The sequence below is a fragment of the Salvelinus alpinus genome, chromosome 36 (genome assembly GCF_045679555.1).
Source record: "Salvelinus alpinus chromosome 36, SLU_Salpinus.1, whole genome shotgun sequence".
NCBI classification, from domain to species: domain Eukaryota; kingdom Metazoa; phylum Chordata; class Actinopteri; order Salmoniformes; family Salmonidae; genus Salvelinus; species Salvelinus alpinus.
This window is the reverse complement of record NC_092121.1, coordinates 20,358,055-20,383,689: the sequence shown is the minus strand read 5'-3', so window position 1 is coordinate 20,383,689 and position 25,635 is coordinate 20,358,055. Positions and strand designations below refer to the sequence as shown.

Here is a 25,635-nt window from a genome sequence, read left to right as displayed (position 1 = left end):
GGTCAGTTCCATTTGAAATCAGGGATAGATTTATTTTAAATAAAATAAAATTGACACCAACCCCGATATTCTTTTACTCGAAGTATCCCAAAAAAGCTTTGCACTTAATGTAAGCCTGTCCCATACTTCCTTTGATCAACAGTCAACTGTTCAGCCCCTTCATGTGTTTGTGTGAGAGCGACTGCATTGGTGTGTGCTGTCTGTATCTTGTTTGACTGTGGCTTTGATTATCTACCCTTCTCCATGTGTTACTTCTCCACTCCCCAAGGATTAAAAAACATTTGCTTGGTGAGAGAATGGGCTAGACGGAGTTCCTAAACATGTGTCTTACATCAGTCGCATGCTTTTAAATCCTTGAGGGGCAGTGAACAAGTTTGCACTTAGGGGAGAAGGGTACAGAAACCGACTGCAATCTGTGAAGGATGTATGTGCCTGCGTGGTGTAGGAGGCATATCTCATCCCATTACCACACAAATACCTTGATGTAGATTTTTTTTAATGCCCTTATCTCAAAATGATTGAAGCCGAGTCATGTGTGGTCCTGTTGGTTACCAGCACAAGGCCAGCTGCGTTAGACCACCCACTGGACAGGTTATGTCATAACTTTAACTTGTTTCCAGGACAGTACAATGGGTTAACAATGGCCCCAGTTTTAAATGGGACTGAGTTAGTCCATTTCTAAATCTCATAATTGTTGACTGAATAACACCAGCATGGTGGGCTATATATGATTTGGTGAAGGGAATGTGGGAAATGTTATGGAGGGTGGGATACTGGATTCGGGAAAAGGGATTTGGGGAAAAGGTGTTGCCAATGGGGATACAACATACTGTTGTATGGTATTTGTAAATATTGCTTTTTTTGTATTGTGTGGAATTACTTTGATTTGTAGTTGGATTTATTTGGCCAAGTCTTGTCAGTGGCTCCATCTGAGGCGTGAGTCCATTGCTTGCAGGGGAAACGTTTTTGATTGTATTTGTCCGTTTTAGTTATCTCTCCCCATGTTGGTTTCTTTGTATAAATGACTAAATGAGAACGGCTTTACAGATTTGTACTGCTGATCATTTGACACATTTTTGATGTTTTCTATAGCGGAGGGTGTCATGTCCCTGCTATTTAAGCATTTGGCAAATAAACTTGGTCTTTAATAAAGTATACATATTGCATTCATTATTTTTTTTACATATGATTGTAGGTGTTATGTGATGGATGTTGAAGACAATTGCCTACTGAAAATGGATAATGGACCACCTCAAATAATATGTTCGAAATGCCGACCAAACAATAGTGTCCTAAATAAATGGATAAATTAGAATTTCGTCAGAAATGTACAACTAGCTATACCCTAATCTGGTTTGGTTGTTTCATGAGAAATAATCGATAAACGATCACCGTGATTATTTCACCTCTTCCCTTTCCGTCAATAACATAAATGGCCACTCGCGAGAGGGGGCGGATCCAGACATCCGATTTTTTTCTTCTATTTAATTATTGCATATCCAATTATAAATTAAATGTATGCACTTAAGTACAGTCACTTGAGTTGATTAGAAGTTCATTTCCTTTCTCTGCCATTTTCCCCCTACTTTAGGCCAAGTAATACGGCACGGCGAACCTCGGTGATTGTTTAGTGAGGTCTGTTAGGAAGGAAAATGGCAGCCTCTTTTTACATTTTCTTATCATTTCCCTTTGACTGCTCTGCTGGATCACATTTTAATGACTAGCTAATAGCTACAACAACATGTATCATCCTAGCTAGATACAATGTAGCAAAATAATCTCTTGTCAATGTCCAGCTAAACTGTAACGGCTAACGGTTCAATCATAGATTGGTCGTTGATGGTGAGTGCGAGCTGACCAGTATGATATTTTCTGTAAAGAAATCATTGAAATAATTGTACGTACCCTTATTAGTAAGATTATGTACAATGAGCTGATTTGTTAGCTAGCTATGTTTTTGCTATCGGTAGCAGATATTAGGAAAATATTTGTTTTCAGTTGTTACTGCGTTCTATCCTAGCTAATATCGAACGTTAGCGCAAGCTAGCACGTAGTAGCTAGCCGTGTCTTAATGCTCACTCTAGTCTCTAGACAATACAACTGTTCTGGCTTTACTTTCGTTTTTGTTCTGGTTCTGTCTTGTATTGTGTAGCCGCGACACCAAATTGACTAATTCAGTGAAATGTATTTGTTTATTTGTTTCAACAGCTAACCAAAACAATATCAGGCAGTCACCTCTGCCAACTATTGGCGAAGAAGAGGTCTCAACTGAGTGTCGGTGCTCCTTTGTAAGTGTTGATTCAGTCTCACTCTGGGACTTTTGTGGGGTTTTGTCCAATAAATGGATAATCTCTTGTCTCATCACTTATTTTTTATTGTTTGAATTAGTTATTTTAAATCACTAAATGTGTGTATTTCCTGTTTTCAGCTCTGTTGTCCCCCATAGCTGTGCCATGTAGAAGGCAGTGATTCGCCCTTAAACTTTTGCAAATGAAAATGGAGGATATGTCTCTGTCGGGCCTGGACAACACCAAGCTAGAGGTGAGTAGTGGACTACACTTTCACCATCCTATCATGTTTGGTGGTAGTTGTCCTGCTTTAAAACAGGAAGTTGCTCATGTAGTTTCCTTTCCTTTGTGACTCTGCTTTATTTTTTGCTGCCCTCCACAGGCCTTGGCTCAGGACATCTACTCGGACCTGGTGGAGGACGCCTGTTTGGGCCTGTGTTTCGAGGTGCATCGTGCTGTCAAACAGGGCTACTTCTTCCTGGATGACACTGACCAAGAAAGCATGAAGGACTTCGGTTAGGACCTAAGTGCTTTCTCCTGGGTCTGGTTATCTGGTTCATCTCTGCCTTTAATTTGTTAGTTTATCTTTCATGTATGTTCTCGCCTTGCTCCGTAGAAATCGTTGACCAACCAGGAGTGGACATTTTCGGGCAAGTGTACAATCAGTGGAAAAACAAGGAGTGTGTGTGTCCCAACTGCAACCGGAGCATTGCTGCGTCCCGCTTTGCCCCTCACCTGGAGAAATGCTTGGGCATGGGGCGCAACAGCAGCCGCATCGCCAACCGCAGGTCAGCAAGGGGCACTGGACATGGACAGTGGACACTACACTACAATGTGACAGAAAACAAACCAATACATTCCTCAAGTGAATGGGCAATTCTGATAATTTTCTTGATATTGGTCTACAGAATAGCAAGCAGTAACAACATGAACAACAAATCAGAGAGTGATCAGGAAGACAATGATGACGTCAATGACAATGACTGGTCGTATGGCTCAGAAAAAAAAGGTGAGAATTTAACAAGTGTGAATCCCTGTCTGAATGTTTTTTTGTGACTGTAGCTGAACAAGCACATCTATGCTTGTCTTACTCCCCTCTATTTTCCCTCTGCAGCTAAGAAGAGAAAGTCAGATAAGGTATTTTTACATTCTTTGAAACAACATGTACCTTTGGTAAGTTTCATTGCTGTGGAGATATTTATTCATGTTTTGTATGTTGTGTTTTTGTCCACATGTAATTGCAACGGGGCCAATAGATAAAAAAATAACCTTAAGGATTTCTGGTATCCCTCTGTCCTTTCTGCTAGCGCCGGGATGATACCAGTATCGCATTACTCGTTAGTATCGTGGCAAGGAAACTTCTTTAGGAAAACATCCCCAATGTTGGAAACAAACATCATTAAGTTGTTATCCAGTCACATTTATTTATTTTACAAGCTATCGTGCAAATTTTACAAACGGCAGCTTTTTAAAGGACCAAATAGTTTGCTCTGCTTTGTGTTTGATTTTTTTTGTTGCCATACTGGTATTGTCACAGACCTACTTTCTGCTTACAAGCATGGCAAGGATGAACATTTTAGATTTTTTTTTACAAATTCAATTGGATCAAGGGGTGTGTGCTTCACTTTTCCTGTTGCATGCTTCGCTAGTTGTTTGTGATATGTTAATCTAGATCAGTGTGAATCTAAATTGACAGTTCTTCTCTTTTTGTGTATTATTTCCTTAGAATCCAAATTCACCCAGGAGATCAAAATCTGTAAAGCATAAAAATGGTGAGTATAATGTAAACTCACCCCATTCCGTACAAATGTGCGCAACCGCAACATTCAAACGAGGCTACAAAGAAAACTAATGGGACTGTAGCGACAGTGTTGACTTCAAAATCGGGGGTGTGAACTACGTTTCTATTCAAGCGTTAATCAACATGGTAATGGCTCTATAGTATTGGAGAAAAGTAGAAAAAACAGACCCTCCGTTACATCGTGACGTGTCTGTAACGTACAGCACGCATAAAGCAACTATTTATGTCTTACAATCTCTCTCCACCAGGTGTAGCACTTCATCCTTTAAAAACAAGAAATTGACAGTGACGGGGGGATACCTAGTAATTTTTTGCGTCATCATTGCATGCGATCATCATTCTCAAAGCCGCTGTTTACTTCTAAGATCACTTTAGCGCCGCCCTAAAAACCCGATTCAAATTCGACACAAACCTTCAAATAGGTATGTAATGACACATTATATAAACTCTTTATAGTGTTTTATTTACATTTTAGAGGCGATAAGGTGATAAGTTGGACAGATCGAGTGAAAAAAAAGCAATTTTCCCAAACAACATCTCCTTCTCACTATCACGCATTAGTTTTGCTTCCCCACCCGCCATTTTTTTAAAGACCCGACGGAACTCATTGCCTTGTTGAATTATGCAGAAACGGGCAGCGTGGGGGTCATGTAATTGATTCTGTTGGAAAGGGGAGAAATTGTGCTTTACAATGGTATTGACATTACAGTTGATCTGGAAGTATTACGTTTTTGGTGCGCTAAAATAAGGTCAATTGTAAGGACCAAGGTGATGTACAAATGTGAGTGAGTTTACATTACCTCTTAGAACCCATGTAAGATGCAGGTGAAGTGACAAACTATAAGCTGTGTGTCATTTACATTTACTGAATCCTGACTGCATAATGCATTTCCCTTCTGGAATGTAAATATTTTCCAATTGAAACACATGATTAGAATGGCATTTTTCTTTTTGAATCCTAGTGGCAATCAGTAGTTAAAACAATAACAAGGCATTGTCCCCGCCCCTTATTCTGTAAAAAGCTGAGGGATTGTGCTAGAATTTTTTTTACCACTCAAATGAATAGAAAGAGCTATGGATGCAAGGACTGACCATCGTGATATCAAAGTTATAGTTTTGAGGCTGTATAGTGTTTTGTTAACAAACATTGGAGTACAACAAGTTCTGATGGGGTATGACAGTTTAAGTTATATTCTTCAAGAATCAATAGGTACATATCATTAATTTATAAATCCTAAAATGGATGTAGCAACTGCAGATTGTCCCTTTTTAAAAAAATGTAATTTGTCAATATAATTTCTCAATCAGCATTTATTTTACTGAAATTCACACTGATATTCATACTAAATTGCATATATTTATGCTTATACAATGCATTCTGATATACAGAATATTATATGTGTATGGTGTTTTGGTTGTCGGGAGTTGTGGGAATGTTCTAGAGTCCAGACTCTCTGTAGCCTTGAAATGGAAGTGTGTAGGTGAAGTCGAACATAGAGCCCACTCCTGAATACACCCAATTTATGGCCCTACTTTGTGTGTGTTTGTGTGCGTGAAAGTTTTAGAGTAGTTGATTGAATGGTTGGGGATGTTTTACACTCTGGTCGTTTCAGTATGGCTGGGGCCAAAGCCTTGTTGCAGATCAGGAAGCTCCGTGCGTGCCGTTGAGAGATGATGCATTTCCTCAGTGATCGGAAGGGGCTGATTACTGCCAGGCCAGCTCTATAATGCCCTCCCCCACTTCAATGTAGGGTCAAAGGTCAACCCGAGAAGAATCTGGGAAAGAACCCTGCCGCTTTGGGGATAGTATATCAGGAAAAGTGTGCCTGGAGTTTGAACTTTCATTCCTAAGGAAATTAACCTTGGCAGAGACCCAGGGTGTCTCCAAAATCCTCTATTGAGAATGTTAATGTGGCCTTCTGGATTCTTCACGATAGATGGCCATTGAAGGAGTCTGCTGCTTAAATCCAGGTCAAAAGCACAATGTTAGCAGAATACAGACGTAGTACAGTATGAAAAGGATCAGAAGCAGCATTGAAGATGAGGATAAGCAATTAAGATATCAGGCAAAGGCCGACTCTTTGTGCTCCACAGTCTCCTGTTTGCTTGATGATTTTAATTTGACATGGATCATGGTGCAAAGCTAATGAGCTGAGAATGACTTACAGGAAGCTGACAATTGTGTGCAATAAATCACAGTTCAGCCTCCAGTTTTCAGTTCTTTGTATGTAATATATCAATTTATTTTCTGTATTGTGTTATATATTGTTTAACTAGTTCAACACTTGAGTGAAAAAATCATGTCAGATGATAGTCTGGTCCCGGTAATGATAGACTACAGTCAGGTCTCTAAAGCAGACCAGCTGCTTATCTCTTAGTTTCTCAGGTGACTCAACAAGTCCTCTTGTGCATTATCCTATCCATTATCTACTTGACATATTCATGCTTTTGTTTGCATTTATTTTGTATTTTTGTAGTTTTGTATCATGTCTTCATTGATTCTTGATTTCCTGATTGTCCATGTTTCTTGTGAAACGGTGCTGCTATCTTCTATGGAGCGTCAAGGATGTTCCAATGTAATAAATGACCTGAACTCAATCCACACCAGTTTGATCGACCTGTCATTTGTGGCTTTGGCCCTTAAAGTGCTGCTCAATTTCAATCACAGATTGATTAAACCATTCAAATATATTTTGCCTTATGCTTATGCATAAATATGCTTGCTTTTGCAGCACGTATATAATAATCAATTATGATCTCTTACCTCACTGGTCAATAGCTAGAGAGACCTTTGCTTCATCCCGTCATAAACTGTAAATTTTACGTATTTTTTCTCAGACATAGGAATCAATTGTTTGTGACATGTAATATTGTGGATATTGCACTAAATGTAATCACTGCTGTATTTCATGGTTGGTGGTGGTTGTGTGCATCATCTGTGTCTTTGGGAGTCAGTGGCAAGTAGACTGATAGATCATATGCTGTTCTCTTTTTCAGGGGAGCTTAGTAATAGTGTCAATGCAGATCCATACAAGGTAACCAGAATCCATTTTTCTGATGGTTCACACCTACATATCTATTAGTGTCTTGATGTCTGTTATCGTTCTCTCTCCCTCACTGCAGTACAACTATAACACTGGCATCAATTACGAAACTTTAGGCCCTGACGAACTGAGGTCTCTGTTGACAACAGTGAGTCATTTTCATTTATCCATTCTACCATCCATCCACAAGTCTAACTGTATATTGGATCACATCTAAAATCTCAAGACATTTATCAGCGGTGTGTATGACTGGCTTCTCTAACTACACTGCCCCCTGTCTGCAGCAATGTGGAGTGATCTCGGAGCACACCAAGAAGATGTGCACCAGGTAGGGATTACTCTGCACGCAGACACAGCAAATGCACCTCTAATAGTCTTGTCATTTCCACCTAACGTCCTATCAGCTACACGGAGTGCGCACACATACCTTTATCACACAAACTCATTAATACATTTTGTTTCTCAAGCGCTGGCACTAGATGTTAGCTTGAGTCAAATTTGCTGATTATGATCATGAGCCATTCAGGGTTGTACTGTGCCAGACAGACATCTTCCTGGAAGTTTGATGTCAATGTCAGTATGTCCTGTGTCCATCCCTCAGCCTGCCCCTTACTATGGACCTTACCAGGTTCTCAGAGGTGTTTGTTAAACTAGCTAGTCAGGAAGGTCTTCCGTGACTTGAATGACGTGTGTTCCGGACAAGTGGTAAACCTGTGGCCCAACTCAATTATGGAGGCTGCCAACAGACACTCATGGTTACTGTTCTGGATGTTGTTTCCGTGAGACCTTTAACATGATCAGTTTCATTGGTGTGTTGTGATCATGTGTAGTTGGGACTGATTTTTGGGGTACACAAGTGGCAACTCTATGATTCTCAATTATTTTCCATTTCCTTTATAACATACAGTATTTATTAGATGATTGGGTCAGTTATTGGCTAATTTTCTTTTAAATGTATACTGAACAAAAATATAAACTAAACATGTAAAGTGTTGGTCCCATTTTTCATGAGCTGAAATAAAATATCCTAGAAATGTTCCATACGCACAAAAAGCTTATTGTGTGTATTAATGTGTTTACATCCCTGTTGGTGGGCATTTCTCCTTTGCCAAGATAATCCATCCACCTGACAGGTGTGGCATATCAAGAAGCTGATTAAACAGCATGATCATTACACAGGTGAACCTTGTGCTGGGGACAAAAGATTAGTCACACAACACAATTCCACAGATGTCTCTAGTTTCGAGGGAGTGTTCAATTGCCAGAGAATGTAATGTTTATTTCTCTACAATAAGCTACCTCCCAACATCATTTTAGAGAATTTGGCAGTACATCCAACCGGCCTCACAACCGCAGACCACGTGTGACCACGACGTCAGCCCAGGACCTCCACATCCGGCTTCTTCACCTGCGGGATAATCTGAGGGGGGAGGGGGGGGTAATGAAAAGTATTTCTGTCTGTAATAAAGCCCTTTTGTGGGGGGGGAAACCCATTCTGGCTCCCTACAGTCGGACCTACAGTCGGCCCACCCATGCCTGCGCCCCTGCCCAGTTATGTGAAATCCATAGATTAGGGCCTGATTTCCTTCTATGAACTGTAACTCGGTAAAACCTTTGAAGTTGTTGCATGTTGCGTTTATATTTTTGTTCAGTATAATACCAAACTGTGTAAAATTAGTGAAACAATTCATATTTGATTGGACTAAACAACAGATATTTTCCAATTGGACTATGTAAGACCCTGATTGGACACTGCCTGCCTTACGTGGTGAGAGACTAACTGGACACTGTCAGTGAGCAAACATTAATCTCTAACCTCCAAACGCTGACACCTGACCCATCATCTGATTGGTCACTGGCAGTGTCTGTTTCTGTCTCTCTCCCACTCTTGTCTCTGCCGTGGCCCTGAGTAGGCGGGGCCACTGTGCATTGTGGGCAGGTGTTTCTCAGGTGTTTGTAATGCCACGTTGTGTCCCTGCCAGGTCCCAGCGGTGCCCCCAGCACACGGACGAACAGAGGAGGGCCGTCAGGGTGTTCCTCCTGGGGCCGTCCGCGTGAGTGTGCCCCTCCCCCGCCCCTCAGGCCTCCATTGGTTCTGACTGGTTTATTCCTAGAACTGATATATTTTATCTTGATTGGTGCCTGTGGTGTCCCTAAATGTACAGGTGTTTGCTTGAGGAGTTGTATTGAATGACTATGTATTTATTGTGGATGTTTTGTGCCAGTTAGATGGACAAGCCTTATCATTGAGGGTGGACTATGTTAGTTAGCTACTGTATGAGCACTCATGGGGCCAACTGTATGGCCTGGATGTGTACTACAGTAGGTGTGCTGTATGGCAGATTGAATGGCTCCACCATGTGTCCTGCTGCTGTCTCAGTGGCTGGTCTGATCTGAGCGGCTGTTGTCTCTGTCAGGTCGTCTCTGCCCGATGCAGACACGATGGTGGAGAGTGACTGCTACGACGCCTCAGACGGACAGGTTCTCATGAGTCGCCTACAGTGGGACGGGTCCTCAGACATCTCCCCCTCCGATTCAGCCTCCTCCAAAGCCAGTAAGAGAACCGAATTCAGGTCTACATTCTGTACGTTCATTACAGTGAAAGTCGGTCTCATCTCATGCCCTGCTCTCGATCTCTCTCCCAGGCACCAACAACTCAGACTCTAAGAAGCCCAAGAAGAAGAAGACGTCTCTTGGCCTAAACAGCACAGGAGGAGGGGGCGGCAGTGAGAGTGGAGGTGGCAGTAGCTCCCAGAGTAGTCTAGTAGGCCTATCCAACAGAAAGAAGAAGCCCAAACTTCCTGTTCCCCCTGCCCCCAGTATCTATGACAACCTAAACTAGGGTAGTCCCAGTCTCCCCCCCCCCCCCCACCGTACCCAGGAAGGTGACTGGAGGGTGACATGGAATTCTGAACCAAGCTTCATCCAGAAATCCAGCTCCCCAGCCTGTCAAGTCATGGTCTCATACCTAACAGAGGTGCAGATGATAACCCATTAACTCACATCCACTCACTCACACATTAATATCAGCTCTGATTAGCCCAGGGGTTGTAACTTCTCTTTATTCATAAATGGACACAGCACCCCTTCATTTGAACACAATTCTTAGTTGTTGTTGAAGACAATATTTTGCAATTCCAGTTATAAAGAAACATGGGTCATTGATTGTTCACTTTAATTGTTTTTTTGTTAATCAGTGATTTAGGATTCAGACATGGACCAATCACACCGCTTTTTTGCACTCTGATCTGTTTTCTCCTGAAAACAAAACATTGCTTTCTTTTTGACTCTGTCTCTGTTTAGGAGGGGACTTGTGGACTAATTGCATCACCTTACGACTACAGCTTTGTTATTAATGTGGTGGGGGATGTCAGTGCCATCTTGTTGTCTCACCAGTATTGGGGTACTTGATGGTGACTTTATCCGTACTAGCATTTTATTGCACATTGGTGTATGTGTGGGTGCATGTGTGTATGAATGTTTGTTGTGTAAAGTTGACTGTTTTCCATGTTGTGGGCCTGTGTGTGTGATTTAATTTGTTTTCAGATTACTATGCATCTCTGAATGTGCCATTGTGGTTGAATCAGTATGTGTTATTTAGAATATTTCACTTTTTTGGTTTACATAATGTCTGCACTCAGTAAATTGTAAATGCAGATGTTGACATGTATCATGGAGTGAGCCAGTGTGTTTTTGTATACCGATACATGTGGTATGATGACCTATGTAAAAGAATCATGATTTAATTGGATACTGTATACATACATGGTAACCTCTCTACCATACACAGCTTAATGCTAAACAGTGCTTCTTCCCTGTCTATCTTTACTGTTTCATACTCAGTCTGAAGTTTCTACAACCTGCTTCTGCTGCAAATCACAATATCGCTCTATACAAGTTGTAGATCTCGCATTGCTTCCTGTTGAATAATGCTATAGTATAGTCAACCTGCTTTTTTTCTCAATAATACTCTAGGTCAATCTGCATCACTTGACTTGCTTTCAAAGTCTGTCTCTGCGCTTGTAGGAATTCAAATCCGCCACCACTTGCAACAGAAGTGCCATGGCTGTTGCATGGGATATTTCAGACTGTTATTCTTGCCATTTTCAGTTTTACTCTAGCTAACGAGTTAAGTTTGATATATATTGTTATTCATTCCTGTTTGAGAGGCCCACCAGACTATACTTGCTAGGGAGAATCTTATATACCCTGAGCTTTCATTTAGAACATTAGGCCAGTGAGTAAGTATGACATCACTTTAATGTGCCCTAAAAGAATCAACCTTCAAGTGAAAAAACACCTATTTTGGGTATGGCTCATTTCATTTGTCCCTCTTTACTGACAGGATAAAGAACGGCTTGTATTTCTAATGCTGCGTAACTGTTTATTTGTGTGTCTCTGAACAATATGAGTGTGGACAAATGACGCAATAGAAAGTGTCTTCACAAAACAAAAACTTTTTTCATGCACGTGTGTGTGCAAGTGCAAATATGTCAACTGTATATTAATGTGATGCACAGCTAGGTTTTCTTTATATCTCAGTTTCTCATGTGTACAGAGGTTTCTTTGTCTGAGTAAAATGAAGTGTCATTCAGATTTCTTGCGTTTTGTCATTTTGTCCAATATCAGACATACTACCTCTTTACACAGGGACTGATTGGTACGAATGTCTTTAAATCTGAAGCCAGAGGAAAACAATCGAACTTAAGGGATAAAGACATTTCCCTCTCGTCTGTGTCAAATTCCCTAACAGAAATCCTGTGTCCGATGTGGTTTCATCACATTCATTCTATGTACAGTAAATACATATTTACAGTATTTTCCAAACCAAACATGTTGCTTATTTTCATGCATTAACTTATATGGTTTAAAATAAAAGATATTAGTCTAGAGTAATTCAAGCAACAAAAATCCTTACAAACTGTTTTGCCTTGCAATAAGGCAGTCGTTACAGTCCACAATAACTAAGGTGAAAGCTCATTCCCAAAGAACTGGAAAGAAAGTAGAAATAGAACCACCACTCCATACATATTAAGTGGTTTCAAAGTTGCTCTAGAGTCAAGTCTTTAGTTGTATAATCTTCATTTTGTTTCCGTTGCAAATGAGGAAATGAATTGCTTGTTCAAACACGTACTACAAAAAGACAAAACATTTCTGGAACGTTAACATGTATATAATGAAAAGAGTATGGGGCCATGATGTGAAGAAATGCATTATCCTAGGTCTAGATTCAATCAGATCAAGTGTTAACCGGCGATAGCTGACACGCATAGCTGAATTGTCGGCGGTGTAACGGCGTTGGAGCTGTCAAATCGGTGAGTGGCTGCTCTTGATCATTATCACGAAGCCACGCCTGTCCTACTTGCATTAGAAGTTCAGAACGAGAACGTGTAGGCTAGATAGAAATTACGCTCAAATTGAAAATTAAAATAAAGATTTCTAATCAGCCTCATCGAGGTGTAGATTACAACTCACATTCCATTGTTCGAACTTGTAAACAAGGCTCCGTGGTATTTACTTAAAGCAAAGCACGGTTTCGACTGCTACAGTTTTGCAGTTTAACGGACGCTCAGCCCAGAAGGACAATTTCCATACACGGCCACATAGATAAGTCAGATTTCAAAATTCCTAATAAGACACTTAGGTCATCACCTTTGTGCACAAAACATCCATTGAATTATTCAAATATTTGTAGCTGATGCCAACATTTTATATTAATCTGTCTGCCATGTTTTTGGATGACGTCTGCCCTGCTCCCTGTGCGCACTGAGTGCTAGTGTGCATATGATGTTGGTCTGTATAAACCGGATTCAATCCGGATATAGACAGACATGAATTGGCGTATGCGAACGTGAGTAGATAACCTTGAAAACAAAAGGCGGACATCATGGACGCAGTCTCCAGTTATTACACCTCAGTGGATTTGACAGCACTAACACAGTTCCACCTCCCACACAACTTCTATACTTATGTCGGCTAAAGCGGATCTGATTGAATAGAGACCCTAATTTCTGAGAACAACCTAACACAGAACAGGCTATGTGAAGCCAAACTGGCCAGAAGATATTGCTGACACAGTGGACCAAGCAGCCTGTGGTCCTGGGTGTGATGCTGATGGTTCTGCCCTATAAAGGACCAACAGGAGCTGGACCCACTCAATGTTTTTCTGAGAAGCAAAATTACAGCTCAGTATTATCTCTGCTTCATACTAACAAACACACATTCCAGATAACTTGAATCTCTGCACATACAATCAATCTCAAATTATGCTATTTGCTGGTGCATGCACAAACACAGGCACACCCACTCTTAGGATTCCAGTTGAGCTCTATGGTGTCTGAGGCAGAGGCCCCCTGACTCCATTCATCCTCCTGACACAGTTGTTATTCCTTCTCATTCTCCTTCCCAGATGAGGGCCCTTCCATCCTGCCTCCTCTCCCGCTCACCGGCTGTGCATTCCAAAGATGAGGAAGCTGAAGAACACAGTGACTCCCACCAGGGAGATGGTAGCAGGGGCGGTGAAGAACTGACGGTAGTTGATGCGGAAGTACCAGACCACGGCTAACATCACCACGAACACAGGCACCACCAGGCTGCTGGTGCTCAGAGCCAGGCCTGCAGCCCTGATTCCCCCACTAGCCCCAGAGCGAGCTGCCTCCTCTGGGCTGGCCTCCCGCAGCACCTGGGACACGTGGCAGTGGATCACACTGTTGTGAGAGATGTTGAGGGAGAGCAGAGTCCGTTTGGGATCCTGAAGCAGCTGGCCCTGGTAGATCAACTTGATCTGACGCTCCCGCCCTGAGAAGTACTTACTAGAGGGGAGAAAGAAATGTCTCTGTAAGACTGTATGGGAGAGACATGCATGTTCAATAAATCAAAAAAGAAGGTTAAACACAGAAAATGTATAATGAGAGCTGCCATATCATACTAACCTCTTCAGTAGACCCACTGTATCCTGGGGACTCAGGACTGCCACCTCTTCTGTGTCATTCAGGAACTTCAAACGAACCGTAATGCTGGTGCAGGAGACCACTGAGCTCAGCTTCTGAACCTTCTCTTCTTCCTCATAGTCATCCTCTTCCTCATCATCTTCATCATCATCATCAGGCTGGTATGTCTGAGGTTTCTTCCCCTGGATATTCAACAGCAGGTCAACTCCAGCCCCCTCTCCTGTTCCCTCACCATCTTCCCTCTCAGACCCAGGCTCCCCCTCCTCTGGCTTGTTCTCCTGGGAGGGTGGAGGTGTTTGCTGCTCTGGGGTGTCTGCACTGGGTGGCCCTCCACTGTAACTGTCATGGCCCCCCAGCCCGATTAGAGAGGCGTGGGCTCCGACTGTAAGTATGGTGCTCAGGATGTGGTCTCCCCGATCTGCCACTTGCGTGGAGAGCCAAGCCAGGACCAGGGCCAAGACCAGAAGTAACACACCGCTTACTGCAGCCACCTCGTCTCCCATCCCGTCCATTGTCAGTGCACACACCGCCATCTCTGTGCTTAGTGTCTGTTGAAAAGCAAAAGAGAAGTGAAAATAGTGCATAGATACATATGAGTAGAAAGCCTATGAGCAGAGACCTGTATTACAACTGTCAGGGACAGAGACCTGTATTACAACTGTCAGGGACAGAGACCTGTACTACAACTGTCAGGGACAGAGACCTGTACTACAACTGTCAGGGACAGAGACCAGTTTTACAACTGTCAGGGACAGAGACCTGTACTACAACTGTCAGGGACAGAGACCTGTACTACAACTGTCAGGGACAGAGACCTGTTTTACAACTGTCAGGGACAGAGACCTGTTTTACAACTGTCAGGGACAGAGACCTGTATTACAACTGTCAGGGACAGAGACCTGTATTACAACTGTCAGGGACAGAGACCTGTATTACAACTGTCAGGGACAGAGACCTGTATTACAACTGTCAGTGACAGAGACCTGTACTACAACTGTCAGGGACAGAGACCTGTACTACAACTGTCAGGGACAGAGACCTGTTTTATAACTGTCAGGGACAGAGACCTGTATTACAACTGTCAGGGACAGAGACCTGTACTACAACTGTCAGGGACAGAGACCTGTACTACAACTGTCAGGGACAGAGACCTGTTTTACAACTGTCAGGGACAGAGACCTGTATTACAACTGTCAGGGACAGAGACCTGTATTACAACTGTCAGTGACAGAGACCTGTATTACAACTGTCAGGGACAGAGACCTGTATTACAACTGTCAGTGACAGAGACCTGTATTACAACTGTCAGTGACAGAGACCTGTATTACAACTGTCAGGGACAGAGACCTGTATTACAACTGTCAGGGACAGAGACCTGTATTACAACTGTCAGTGACAGAGACCTGTATTACAACTGTCAGTGACAGAGACCTGTATTACAACTGTCAGGGACAGAGACCTGTATTACAACTGTCAGTGACAGAGACATGTATTACAACTGTCAGGGACAGAGACCTGTATTACAACTGTCAGGGACAGAGACCTGTATTACAACTGTCAGGGACAGAGACCTGTATTACAACTGTCAGTGACAGAGACCTGTATTACAACTGTCAGTGACAGAGACCTGTATTACAACTGTCAGGGACAGAGACCTGTATTACAACTGTCAGGGACAGAGACCTGTATTACAACTGTCAGTGACAGAGACCTGTATTACAACTGTCAGGGACAGAGACCTGTATTACAACTGTCAGGGACAGAGACCTGTATTACAACTGTCAGGGACAGAGACCTGTATTACAACTGTCAGTGACAGAGACCTGTATTACAACTGTCAGTGACAGAGACCTGTATTACAACTGTCAGGGACAGAGACCTGTATTACAACTGTCAGGGACAGAGACCTGTATTACAACTGTCAGGGACAGAGACCTGTATTACAACTGTCAGTGACAGAGACCTGTATTACAACTGTCAGGGACAGAGACCTGTATTACAACTGTCAGTGACAGAGACCTGTATTACAACTGTCAGTGACAGAGACCTGTATTACAACTGTCAGGGACAGAGACCTGTATTACAACTGTCAGGGACAGAGACCTGTATTACAAATGTCAGGGACAGAGACCTGTATTACAACTGTCAGGGACAGAGACCTGTACTACAACTGTCAGGTACAGAGATTAAGTGCTACTTCAAAGCAACCGTCTATAGTTTCGTAAGTGATGGCCTGGCAATATTGTCACAAAAGTTAGCTAGCAAACCGTAGCTAACCATCTAACTAATGTCAACCCAGTTAAAACATGTCACTAATGTGTTTACTACTACATTGTGCATCCGTTGAAGAACTAGCTAGATACAGATGAAAAGTGTTTTTCAATGTTTATGCTAACGTTAGAAGACATATTGGTAGGTTACTAGCTAGGTATTAGGTAAGCTAGCTAGCTAGTAATAGCAACAAGGACGACCTTCGTTTGCTAACTTTCACTACATTGTCAAAATGCTTTCTATAGATGTTCTTATTAAATGCACACACCAGTTATATGCGCATTTGAATATAAGAGGTGCGCTTACCTGCTATGTAGTCAAATCATGTTTGACGACATGCTACCATGCTAATTTAGCCACAGCCCCGATAATAAAACTGGAGTAGAGGGCCACATAAACACAGATGACGTTACGCCACCAGCACGTAGGTCGGTTGGTGTTTTCAGGAATCCTTGGGACGTCCAACTCTTGTGTAGCTGGCACGCAAACGGGCACAAGCAAGGAAACAAATACATCTAAAATACTAAAAAGTGGCTTCCTCTCCTCGCATTCTCTCTCCTTCATGTGCTGAAAATAGAGTACAGATGAAAGCAATAGTATACCTGTAGTGGGTGGTTGCTTTCACCTGTGCAGATGAAGCAGCCTGGGAAGTAGTTGAGAGTCATACATTCTGAGATGTCTTTTCATTCCTACCAATCGTCCATACAAATACAATTCATACAAGAACATAAATTAGTTCATAAAAATAGTATCCATTTTCATAGGCAAAATAGAAAGTTGATTTATTAATAAATTAATACAGAAAACACAAATTATTGCAACCATTCTTTTAGTTATTGTAAATGCAAATCATTCTCTCTCTTGGCTTCTGTCCCATGTGTTCCACTTTATTCACCGGATCTCCCCTTCATTCCGAAGTAGTAGATACTCCATCAGAGAGCTGGGGATGTCCAATCTACTGATAGCTGCGTCGATACCTTTTCCTAAGTGGCGGCGCAGAGCACAGCGGCACAGGTGCTGCAGGGAGCGGGGCTGGCTAGTCATCTGCCTCACAGAGTCAAAGAAACCCTGGTGCGTCTGGGGACAGAGAGATGGTGAGGGAAAGGGAAGAAGGACATTAGATGGTTCAGGCAGTGAAGGAGAGAGCTGAAAACGGAGGAAAGAACAAACCTCATGTATCTCAAGAGGGATAGACTGCATCCATTCCTCACAGGAAGGGACCACAGCATAGCAGTTCAGCATTACCTCCAGAGTGGCAGGGGAGAGGAGGCAGAGCTTCAGCATCTATATGGAGGAAATCTGTGGGTTATTATTATTATTATCATGCCCCCCAAAATATTTTGTCTACGTAGAATTGCAGGGAATTAGCTTTAAAACATTTTCATAGCGCCACCAAATGAAATAAAATCAAGCTTTTGCTGGTGCACATTTCATCCCAATAAAATATAATTAAATGGGCCCAAATGCAGCCTCCAACTGGCATTTTTACACCCAGCTTGGCCCAACTCACTTTTCCAATTGCCCACCCTGACATACCAAGCTTTTACCGGCCTTGGCCCCGTGGTTTAGGAGGGAGCGTGCTACAGCCTCAGGATGCTGGTCTGGATAGTCCTCCACCACCTGCAGACAGGAGAAGGAGAATACGTCTGTCTTATCTACCACTCACTGATTATGAAAATTATAAATATAACTAAATAACCTTATGTCCAAATGGATCTTACACTTTGACCACAGAACTCTCCTTAGCTCCCTCTGCCGCCCCCCCCCCAATATGGCCCACCCTTAACCCCACCTGTAACAGACAGTCCATGGGTGTGTATCCTGCACAGTTCTGCACATCTGCTTTGGCTCCATGTTGTAGCAACATTTCTGCAATGCGTGGGCTGCAGTTACTACAGGCGTTGTGTAGAGGTGTGTGGTGTTTCCTGCCTGCAGTGCAGGGGTCAGCCCCAGCTCCCAGCAGCATCTGGACCACGCGGAGGTACCGCCCAGCCTCGGCAGGCCTCTCAGCCCCAGCACAGGCTGCATTCAGGGGGGTCTCCCCCTCACGGTTCCTGGCTGACACGTCAGCTCCATGGGACAGAAAGAGCTTCACATGCTCCTCCAGACCCCGACGAGCCACCACATGGAGGGGCGTTAGCTTTGTTTCACTGGTGAACACATTGACCTCTGCCCCACCCGTCACCAGCAGCCCAGCACACCTGAAGAGAGTAGAGACACAACCTCATGATCTTATCTTTCATTAGCACCCACATCAACAGACCCACCTGCCATATAACTTTTGAAACATTCCTTTATCTATAAATAATAGAAATGATCACCAGGCATAGTGTCAGTATGGCTAAGGCGCTGTCACTCACTGAAATGTCTGGGCTGTGCTGCAGAGGTGAAGGGGTGCACTGCCGTCTTCTGCCAGCAGGTCAGGGTCTGCTCCGTGGGCTAGCAGCAGCTGGACACAGCTGTCATACCCACCTATACAGGCATCATGCAGGGCTGTGCTGCCACCAGGGTCAGCATCCACCTCCGCCCCTCGAAACAGCAGCTCCTCCACACAGCCTGAGTGTCCCTTGCTGGCTGCCAGACGCAATGCAGATGTCTGCTTGATCTTGGAGCTCATGGTCCACATCCCTGTCAGAGGGACAGAGAGTATGTACATTATTTACCTAGCAGATGCTCATAGCCAGAGAGGCTTAGGTATCTTTAGAGGATAGAATAAAGAGAGTCGATGAGCAGTGATTGGGGAATGATTGGAAGATCTATAAGAAAGGCACAGATAGGTCTAACAAAAAGACAACAGTGAAGCATACAGTAAAAGTGAGTTTATATTCTCTGCGTTTGGCACCTACCCAGCTCTGGAGCCCACACCATCTCTTCATGTACTGTTTCCATCAGTGCATTGACCATGCAGGGGTCCTTTAACACAGCATGCACTCCCTTCATGTCCCCACACATGAATGTGTTGTGGATTGTGGTGTCTCTGCATCGGGCCTCATAGACCCGGATCTCCTGGAGGCCCCGCTGCTGTCTGGGAGGGGGTCTGGAGGCCCGGGACACAGGTGGCCGGCTCATGGCCCTCCTGTGAGCCAATGCCTGCCGCTTATCCTCCCACTCCTGGAGCTCTTGATCCACTTTCAGAGAATGCAAGGCGGCTGAGCTGAAGGCAAATGTGTCCCTGGACATGACACCCAAAGCTGGAGCAGAATCTCAAGCAACCCACTGAGGTCTTTGAGCAACACATTTGAAACAGTTCCAATTTTAGTTGCTTACAGTGGGCACAACATGACTCAGTGCAGCAAATTTGACTTAGACACTGACTAAAAACCTACTGTTATGGCCAATATTAAACGAAAATCAAGACAGAGACAACAGAGACAACAATTTATTTTGTCTTTGAAGATTGCATTTACATAGTATCAATGTTGTGTGAATATAGAATTGTACTCACCTTGAACTTGTAACCACTGTGAATTCAGAATTTTTTCATGTGAACTCAAGTAAGTTACCATACAAAATATAGTACATTTGCTGTTGTGGATAATGTAATTTTCTTTCGACTACTTCATGACCTGTTTTACAGACACGTCCAAATGTCCTTTCACAAGATATTGTTGCCCCTATACAAGTTTAGTGCCTGTTATAAATAGAACGCAATCTGATATTCGGGGAACTGCATTAACTGAGATAGTCAGCAGGTGGCGACAAGTGACGACCCATCTCGCGAACGTCACGCAACGTAAACATTGATTACGTAACTACGTTCTACTTGAACGTGGCGGTGCCAATCTCACATTTACAACACCTTGCTTTGCTTGAAAAGTTACACTTTTTTTACGGTAGCAAGTACTGGATGGCTGAATTAAATTATATCTACACTTTCGATTGATCTTATGTATCAATGTAAATAGACAGTTAGAAAAGACATTCGACACGAGATCGCATGACTGCTATGGTAAGAATAGGTCATGTTTGTTTGCTAGCTCTGGTCCTCAGGTCGGTGGCTGCCACAAGTTAACAAATGAGAGAAGCTTCTAGCTAATTTGGCACGTAGCTAACAGTGTTAGCCAGCCATCTAGTTGGCGAAATGTAATTTACATCTAGCACTTTCTTAGTTGATGCTATATTTGAAGATGTCTTTCTTATTCGACAGACTTGCAAGTGGAATGGATTATTTAACGTTGGGGAGGACTTCGATGATGAGGTGCTGCAAACTGATTTACACAGTCAATGATTACCACCTGCTGATATGATAGTTATGACAGATTATAGCCTTCTGTATAAATTCTCAGATTGACATCACAAGTAATGTAGAGTACTGATGTGAAACGATTTATTTATGAATTTATATTACACCTCTAGCTTTCTTTGAATATGAGTTATACAATTTTGTGTGTGTGTGTGTGTGTGTGTGTGTGTGTGTGTGTGTGTGTTAGGATCTACTTGAGATGGACTGGTCCGCTCCATCAGTGTCTGCTAGCACAGTGTCCTCTGCAGCACAGTCCTGTTTCCTCCGTTCAACTGCAGCATCAACTCCTGCTGCCCCCTATGGCCAGAATAACTCACATCAACCATCCACAGAAGGCATACTTGCCCATAGGGGCCTGTCGAATGGCCCAGGGTCAGAGAATGCAACACCAAGCAGTGTAGGACAGTCTGCTGCTTTGGGTTTGAGACAGCTCTCTACATCTAAACCATTGCCCTCATTCCCTCTTCCCCCTCTCCACCTTCCTACACTGAGTAGGGGACCGTGTACAGTTACCCAACAGAGCTCCTCACCAGCTCAACAGATGAAGTCAAACACAACAGGACAGCAAGAGGCCCCCTCGCCGCAGGATGACTTTGATGATTGGGATGTTGACCTGGCAGACCTAGATGAAAGTGAACCACAGATGAGCACTTGGGCTCAGGTCCGAGAAACTGCTCCAGCTGCAGATCTAACCAAGCCCAGCGATGACTCTGTAACCCCAGCCAAAAGACTACGGCCCACAGCCTGTGGTGGTGCTCAAACCGGGCCCAATGTGGGTCTGAGAGGATTCAGTACCTCTAACCAAACGTCTGGTCTTCCCATTAGTAGTATACTCCACAGGTCCTCATTCCCTGGCCCCTTCCCCTCTCCACACCCTGATCCTAGTGCTACTTTCCTCCTAGCTCCACCCCAGAGCCCAGTGTTTCCTGGCCTCACCATGGCCTCCAGCCCCTTCCCCAGGCCTGTGACCCCTAGACCAATCAGAGTGCTTCCTTCCCAGGTACAGAGGCCCTGGGCTACACCTCTGGCTCAGGGACGCAGCCTTTTTGACCCCATCTCCCCAGCCCCCTCTAGTAGGTTTGGTGGACCCGTGCCTTCCCCCAGTCTCACCCCCCGTTCCCTCCACACACCCGTCTTCACTAACCACTTGATTCAGCTGGTGTCCAACTCCAACAAGACCCCCCAGAGACCCCGTTCTGACCACATCCGGCCCAATACCCGCCGCTTCCCTGGGCCTGCAGGAATCCTACCACAACAGGTGTGTCTCTTTCTGCTTCTGTCCCGACCTGCCTCTCTATCTGTTTATTTGTAGTCTAACTAATCTCAGCAGTCAGCAATGTGCTTGGTTGTGATATTTAGCTACTGCAGGGTTCCATTCTCTCTCCTTAAAGCAGCTCCATGGGCAGAGCCTGGATGACATTGTGGTGGCCATTCCTCAGACACCTGCACATGGGGCCGTGGCTCGACCGCCCAGTCAGGTACTGCCTATACAGTGTAGCCTATACATTTACAGAATGTATCATGATATTAATTAACCTTTTTTGCCCATTATTTATTATATCATGTTGCTTTATGAACATGTGATGTGTCTGTGTTTGTGTGTGTAAAAAAACCTGTCCAGGTTCCCAGCTCTCAGACTGAGGAAGAGGATTTCAGTGGAGGTCCGTGGGCAGCGATGAAGGCAGAGATGGGATTGGACGAAAGGAACTCCTCCTGTTTTCTGCACTCTTACAGCGTGGCCATGGTACTCCGCAAGGTGACCAGCACATTTAGCGTTATCCAATTTACACAGCCTATGGTAGCTTAAATGGCATGAAAGGTGACTGAAAGGCTAACAGTGTTCAGGCGGTGCGTGGCTATGTACCCTTCAACAATATGCATAATTTAACATAACATATTTAATGTTAGAAGCTTTAAATGCCATATCATCTGGTGCAAAAATGTAACACTTGCGTAACACCGTTTGCATAATTTGACTTCATGAGCATGTTTTTTTGCACCCAGGGCAGCCTCCCTGATAGAAGTTGATGGGGTGTTTTTCTCTATGTTAATGGCCCTTGTCTCTGTGGTGGAGGTCTATCAGTATAATCAGGACAAATGACAGGCCTGTACCTGGGGTGTTAGTAGTTATTATCCCAAACATGATCACACATTAATCATCTTAATGGTTATTCTGTTGTTTTTCCACAGTCTTAATGTGCCACTGCTAATGGCAACTCTGCATGAGTAATTGAGCTGTTTAATTAATTAAAGTTAATGATTGGCAGTTGTTTGAACTTGTTTTGTAGTGCTCTAATACGAAGGTCTCTCTCTGTCTCTGTCTCTGTCTGTCTCTCTCTTACTCTCACTCTCACTCTCTCACTCACTCACTCAGGCGGCCCTGAAACAGCTGGCGAAGAACAAGGTTCCCAACATGGCTGTGGTACTAAAGAGCATCCTCCACACACACGCTGATGCCAAGGCTGTGTTCAGGGATCCCACAGGTAAGGCCTACTGGTGGTAAGGTTGTGCTTGTAGGTATAAGTGGTCACACAGCCATTGCAGTGAGTGTGTGGCTGGCGGTTTGTGTGTACACCACTGAGAATTCACCTGAACTCGCTTCACACACCATGTGATTCAGTGGAAGACATCTGGTTTGTATCATTGTCCCTAGGCCCCTCTTTCCTCCATTTTTCTGTCTCTTTCTCTCATTTTCTTGCAGTTCCTCTATTTCTCTCTGAGTACTGCTTGAACCTAGCAGGTCCTCATGGCCTCAGGAGAGCCAGCGTGAGGACTCCTGAGCAGATCTATTAAAGTAGATACTTAACCTTAGTGCTGTGCTTATTAGTGATTCTATCATTATGGATCAGCATCAAATGAACGGGTATTAGCTACATGCTGATCACCACGGACTATTAAGTCTCAGTCATCTGTGCATTTCCTTCCTGAAGTGTGGCCCTTGGTGCTACCTGTCAACAGATTACCCCTGGAGGGGGATGCACTGATTACTACACTGTTGTCATTAGTAGGAACAATGTGATCAGTGTGCTCCATGTGGTATGAATCAATCACCGTGCTTCTATACCTGCATTGCTTGCTGTTTGGGGTTTTAGGCTGGGTTTCTGTACAGCACTTTGAGATATCAGCTGATGTAAGAAGGGCTTTATAAATACATTTGATTTGATTTGACATGTATTTTATACAGCCATTTTTACATCCACAGTTGTCACAGAGTGCTATACAGATACCCAGCCTAAAGCCCTAAAAAGCAAGCGATGCAGAAGCACAGTGGCTGGGTATGCTGTTTTGCTCTGACTGCACTGGTAGAGCACAGTAGTAATATGTGTGTGTCTGACTGACTGTAGGAGAGATGCAGGGCACAGTGCACCGGCGCCTCCTAGAGGACAGACTAGGGGAGCTCAAGACAGGGGCGGTACTGCTGCTCAAACAGGTAGGACTTCCACACCTCACTATTTACCAGTGTTTCATTGCAAAACATTTGTTGGATTCTTCAAAATGTTTGAGCTACTCACAATATAATCACAAAAAGAAATTGTGTGTGTAAAGTTGATATTTTTTGCACTGTGTTAGCTGTAGACCCATAATTAGTTGTCTCTTCATGAAGGTGGGTGTGTTCTCTCCGTCCCACCGTAACCACTACCTGAACGTGACACCCAACAACCTCCTGAGGATCTACCCTCCTGACGGCTCGACTCTGTCCTCCACACAGACCCAGCTGCCCCCACTCCACCTGGTGAGAGACCACGACCAAGGCCTGGAGGATATCTTGTCGTTATCCTAGGCTGTTGGGAGTTTGATGTAACAATGACAAATCATTGATGAGTAAAACTTGGTGTCTTGACAGATGTTTTGAATTTGTTTGTCTAACTCTACTGTTGAATGTAGGAGCCAATGTTGGAATCACCTGATCAGTCCTCCAGTGTCCCAGGAGCCCCTGTGTCTCAGATGGAGTTGTTCTATGATGATGATGATGATGAAGAGGATGTTCGGGCCCCACAGGTCTCTGCAGACTCTGGTGCTGGCTCCTCTAGTGTTCCACAGGGCCCGCCTGCTGCACCACTGGACCTGTCCTGGGACGCAGGTGGGACTTGGATATGCATAATAGTGTATGATCTTGGTAAACCAATCAGCAGCTCCACCCTGTGTGTTTGTTTGATTGAATTTGTCTGTCTGTGTTGTGCAGATGACCTTGATGAACTTCTTGGGGAGTTGCCTGTTGAGTCCTACTGCCTCTGACACCTGCCCACCTACCCCTTACGGATAAGGTACATTTATACAGGGAGATGTAGGACAACTCAACCGTCACTTAAATGTGAATTTGAGTTTGACGGATTCTGACCGCACGTTGGATGCCTTTCTACTTGATTCCCCCGGAGAATCTTGTCGCCTGAAGTGCTATCATTTTGTGTTTGGTGTGCTATGACCATTAATCGCTCCGGTATAAATTGCATGTCGGCCGTGTGGAGGGGAAAACTCTGAGGTGTTGGGAACTGGGACTGTCGCTCCCGCGTCTCCCAAATTTGAATGAAGCTTCAAGCTTCACTACCCATACTGCTACGGCTACATCCCCTACTGCTACGGCTACATCCCCTACTGCTACGGCTACATCCCATACTGCTACGGCTACATCCCATACTGCTACGGCTACATCCCATACTGCTACGGCTACATCCCATACTGCTACGGCTACATCCCATACTGCTACGGCTACATCCCATACTGCTACGGCTACATCCCCTACTGCTACGGCTACATCCCATACTGCTACGGCTACATCCCATACTGCTACGGCTACATCCCCTACTGCTACGGCTACATCCCATACTGCTACGGCTACATCCCATACTGCTACGGCTACATCCCATACTGCTACGGCTACATCCCATACTGCTACGGCTACATCCCATACTGCTACGGCTACATCCCATACTGCTACGGCTACATCCCATACTGCTACGGCTACATCCCATACTGCTACGGCTACATCCCCTACTGCTACGGCTACATCCCATACTGCTACGGCTACATCCCATACTGC

At 44.0% G+C, this 25,635-nt stretch overlaps 4 protein-coding genes across 9 annotated transcripts; 2 read left to right on the top strand and 2 right to left on the bottom strand.

Moving 5' to 3' along the window:
* Positions 1-1,505: 1,505 nt before the first annotated feature.
* Positions 1,506-11,729, top strand: LOC139565261 (ataxin-7-like protein 3). Of its 5 annotated transcripts, none has more exons than XM_071385445.1 (14): positions 1,506-1,842; positions 2,209-2,288; positions 2,429-2,541; positions 2,671-2,803; positions 2,905-3,076; positions 3,197-3,297; positions 3,403-3,425; positions 4,015-4,060; positions 7,087-7,124; positions 7,213-7,281; positions 7,418-7,461; positions 9,116-9,187; positions 9,551-9,687; positions 9,779-11,729. In XM_071385445.1, exons 3-14 carry the CDS (start codon positions 2,491-2,493, stop codon positions 9,973-9,975), a joined length of 1,083 nt encoding a protein of 360 aa, XP_071241546.1. In that variant the 5' UTR covers positions 1,506-1,842; positions 2,209-2,288; positions 2,429-2,490; the 3' UTR covers positions 9,976-11,729. The 5 variants fall into 5 exon arrangements, with proteins under 5 accessions (XP_071241546.1, XP_071241545.1, XP_071241547.1 ...); XM_071385444.1 differs by having other exon boundaries at positions 3,403-3,461; positions 9,779-10,061; XM_071385446.1 differs by lacking the exon at positions 9,116-9,187 and having other exon boundaries at positions 3,403-3,461; positions 9,779-10,061.
* On the bottom strand, positions 10,178-16,963 carry LOC139565262 (transmembrane and ubiquitin-like domain-containing protein 1). Its single transcript, XM_071385449.1, has 3 exons — positions 16,661-16,963; positions 14,066-14,631; positions 10,178-13,945 (listed from the first exon to the last, which is right to left on the bottom strand). The coding sequence occupies exons 2-3, from the start codon at positions 14,614-14,616 to the stop codon at positions 13,576-13,578; spliced, it is 921 nt and encodes a 306-aa protein (XP_071241550.1). The 5' UTR covers positions 14,617-14,631; positions 16,661-16,963; the 3' UTR covers positions 10,178-13,575.
* A 146-nt stretch (positions 16,964-17,109) lies between these two features.
* Positions 17,110-20,117, bottom strand: LOC139565184 (ankyrin repeat and SOCS box protein 16-like). The gene is made up of 7 exons (XM_071385331.1): positions 19,800-20,117; positions 19,201-19,577; positions 18,715-18,982; positions 18,147-18,555; positions 17,891-17,974; positions 17,525-17,638; positions 17,110-17,431 (listed from the first exon to the last, which is right to left on the bottom strand). The coding sequence occupies exons 2-7, from the start codon at positions 19,532-19,534 to the stop codon at positions 17,246-17,248; spliced, it is 1,395 nt and encodes a 464-aa protein (XP_071241432.1). The 5' UTR covers positions 19,535-19,577; positions 19,800-20,117; the 3' UTR covers positions 17,110-17,245.
* A 31-nt stretch (positions 20,118-20,148) lies between these two features.
* On the top strand, positions 20,149-25,197 carry LOC139565183 (homologous recombination OB-fold protein-like). Of its 2 annotated transcripts, none has more exons than XM_071385329.1 (10): positions 20,149-20,303; positions 20,502-20,552; positions 20,785-21,855; positions 21,992-22,075; positions 22,219-22,353; positions 22,972-23,080; positions 23,942-24,027; positions 24,202-24,330; positions 24,483-24,678; positions 24,781-25,197. In XM_071385329.1, the coding sequence occupies exons 1-10, from the start codon at positions 20,292-20,294 to the stop codon at positions 24,831-24,833; spliced, it is 1,926 nt and encodes a 641-aa protein (XP_071241430.1). In that variant the 5' UTR covers positions 20,149-20,291; the 3' UTR covers positions 24,834-25,197. The 2 variants fall into 2 exon arrangements, with proteins under 2 accessions (XP_071241430.1, XP_071241429.1); XM_071385328.1 differs by having other exon boundaries at positions 20,150-20,303; positions 21,989-22,075.
* The last annotated feature ends 438 nt before the right edge of the window (positions 25,198-25,635 follow it).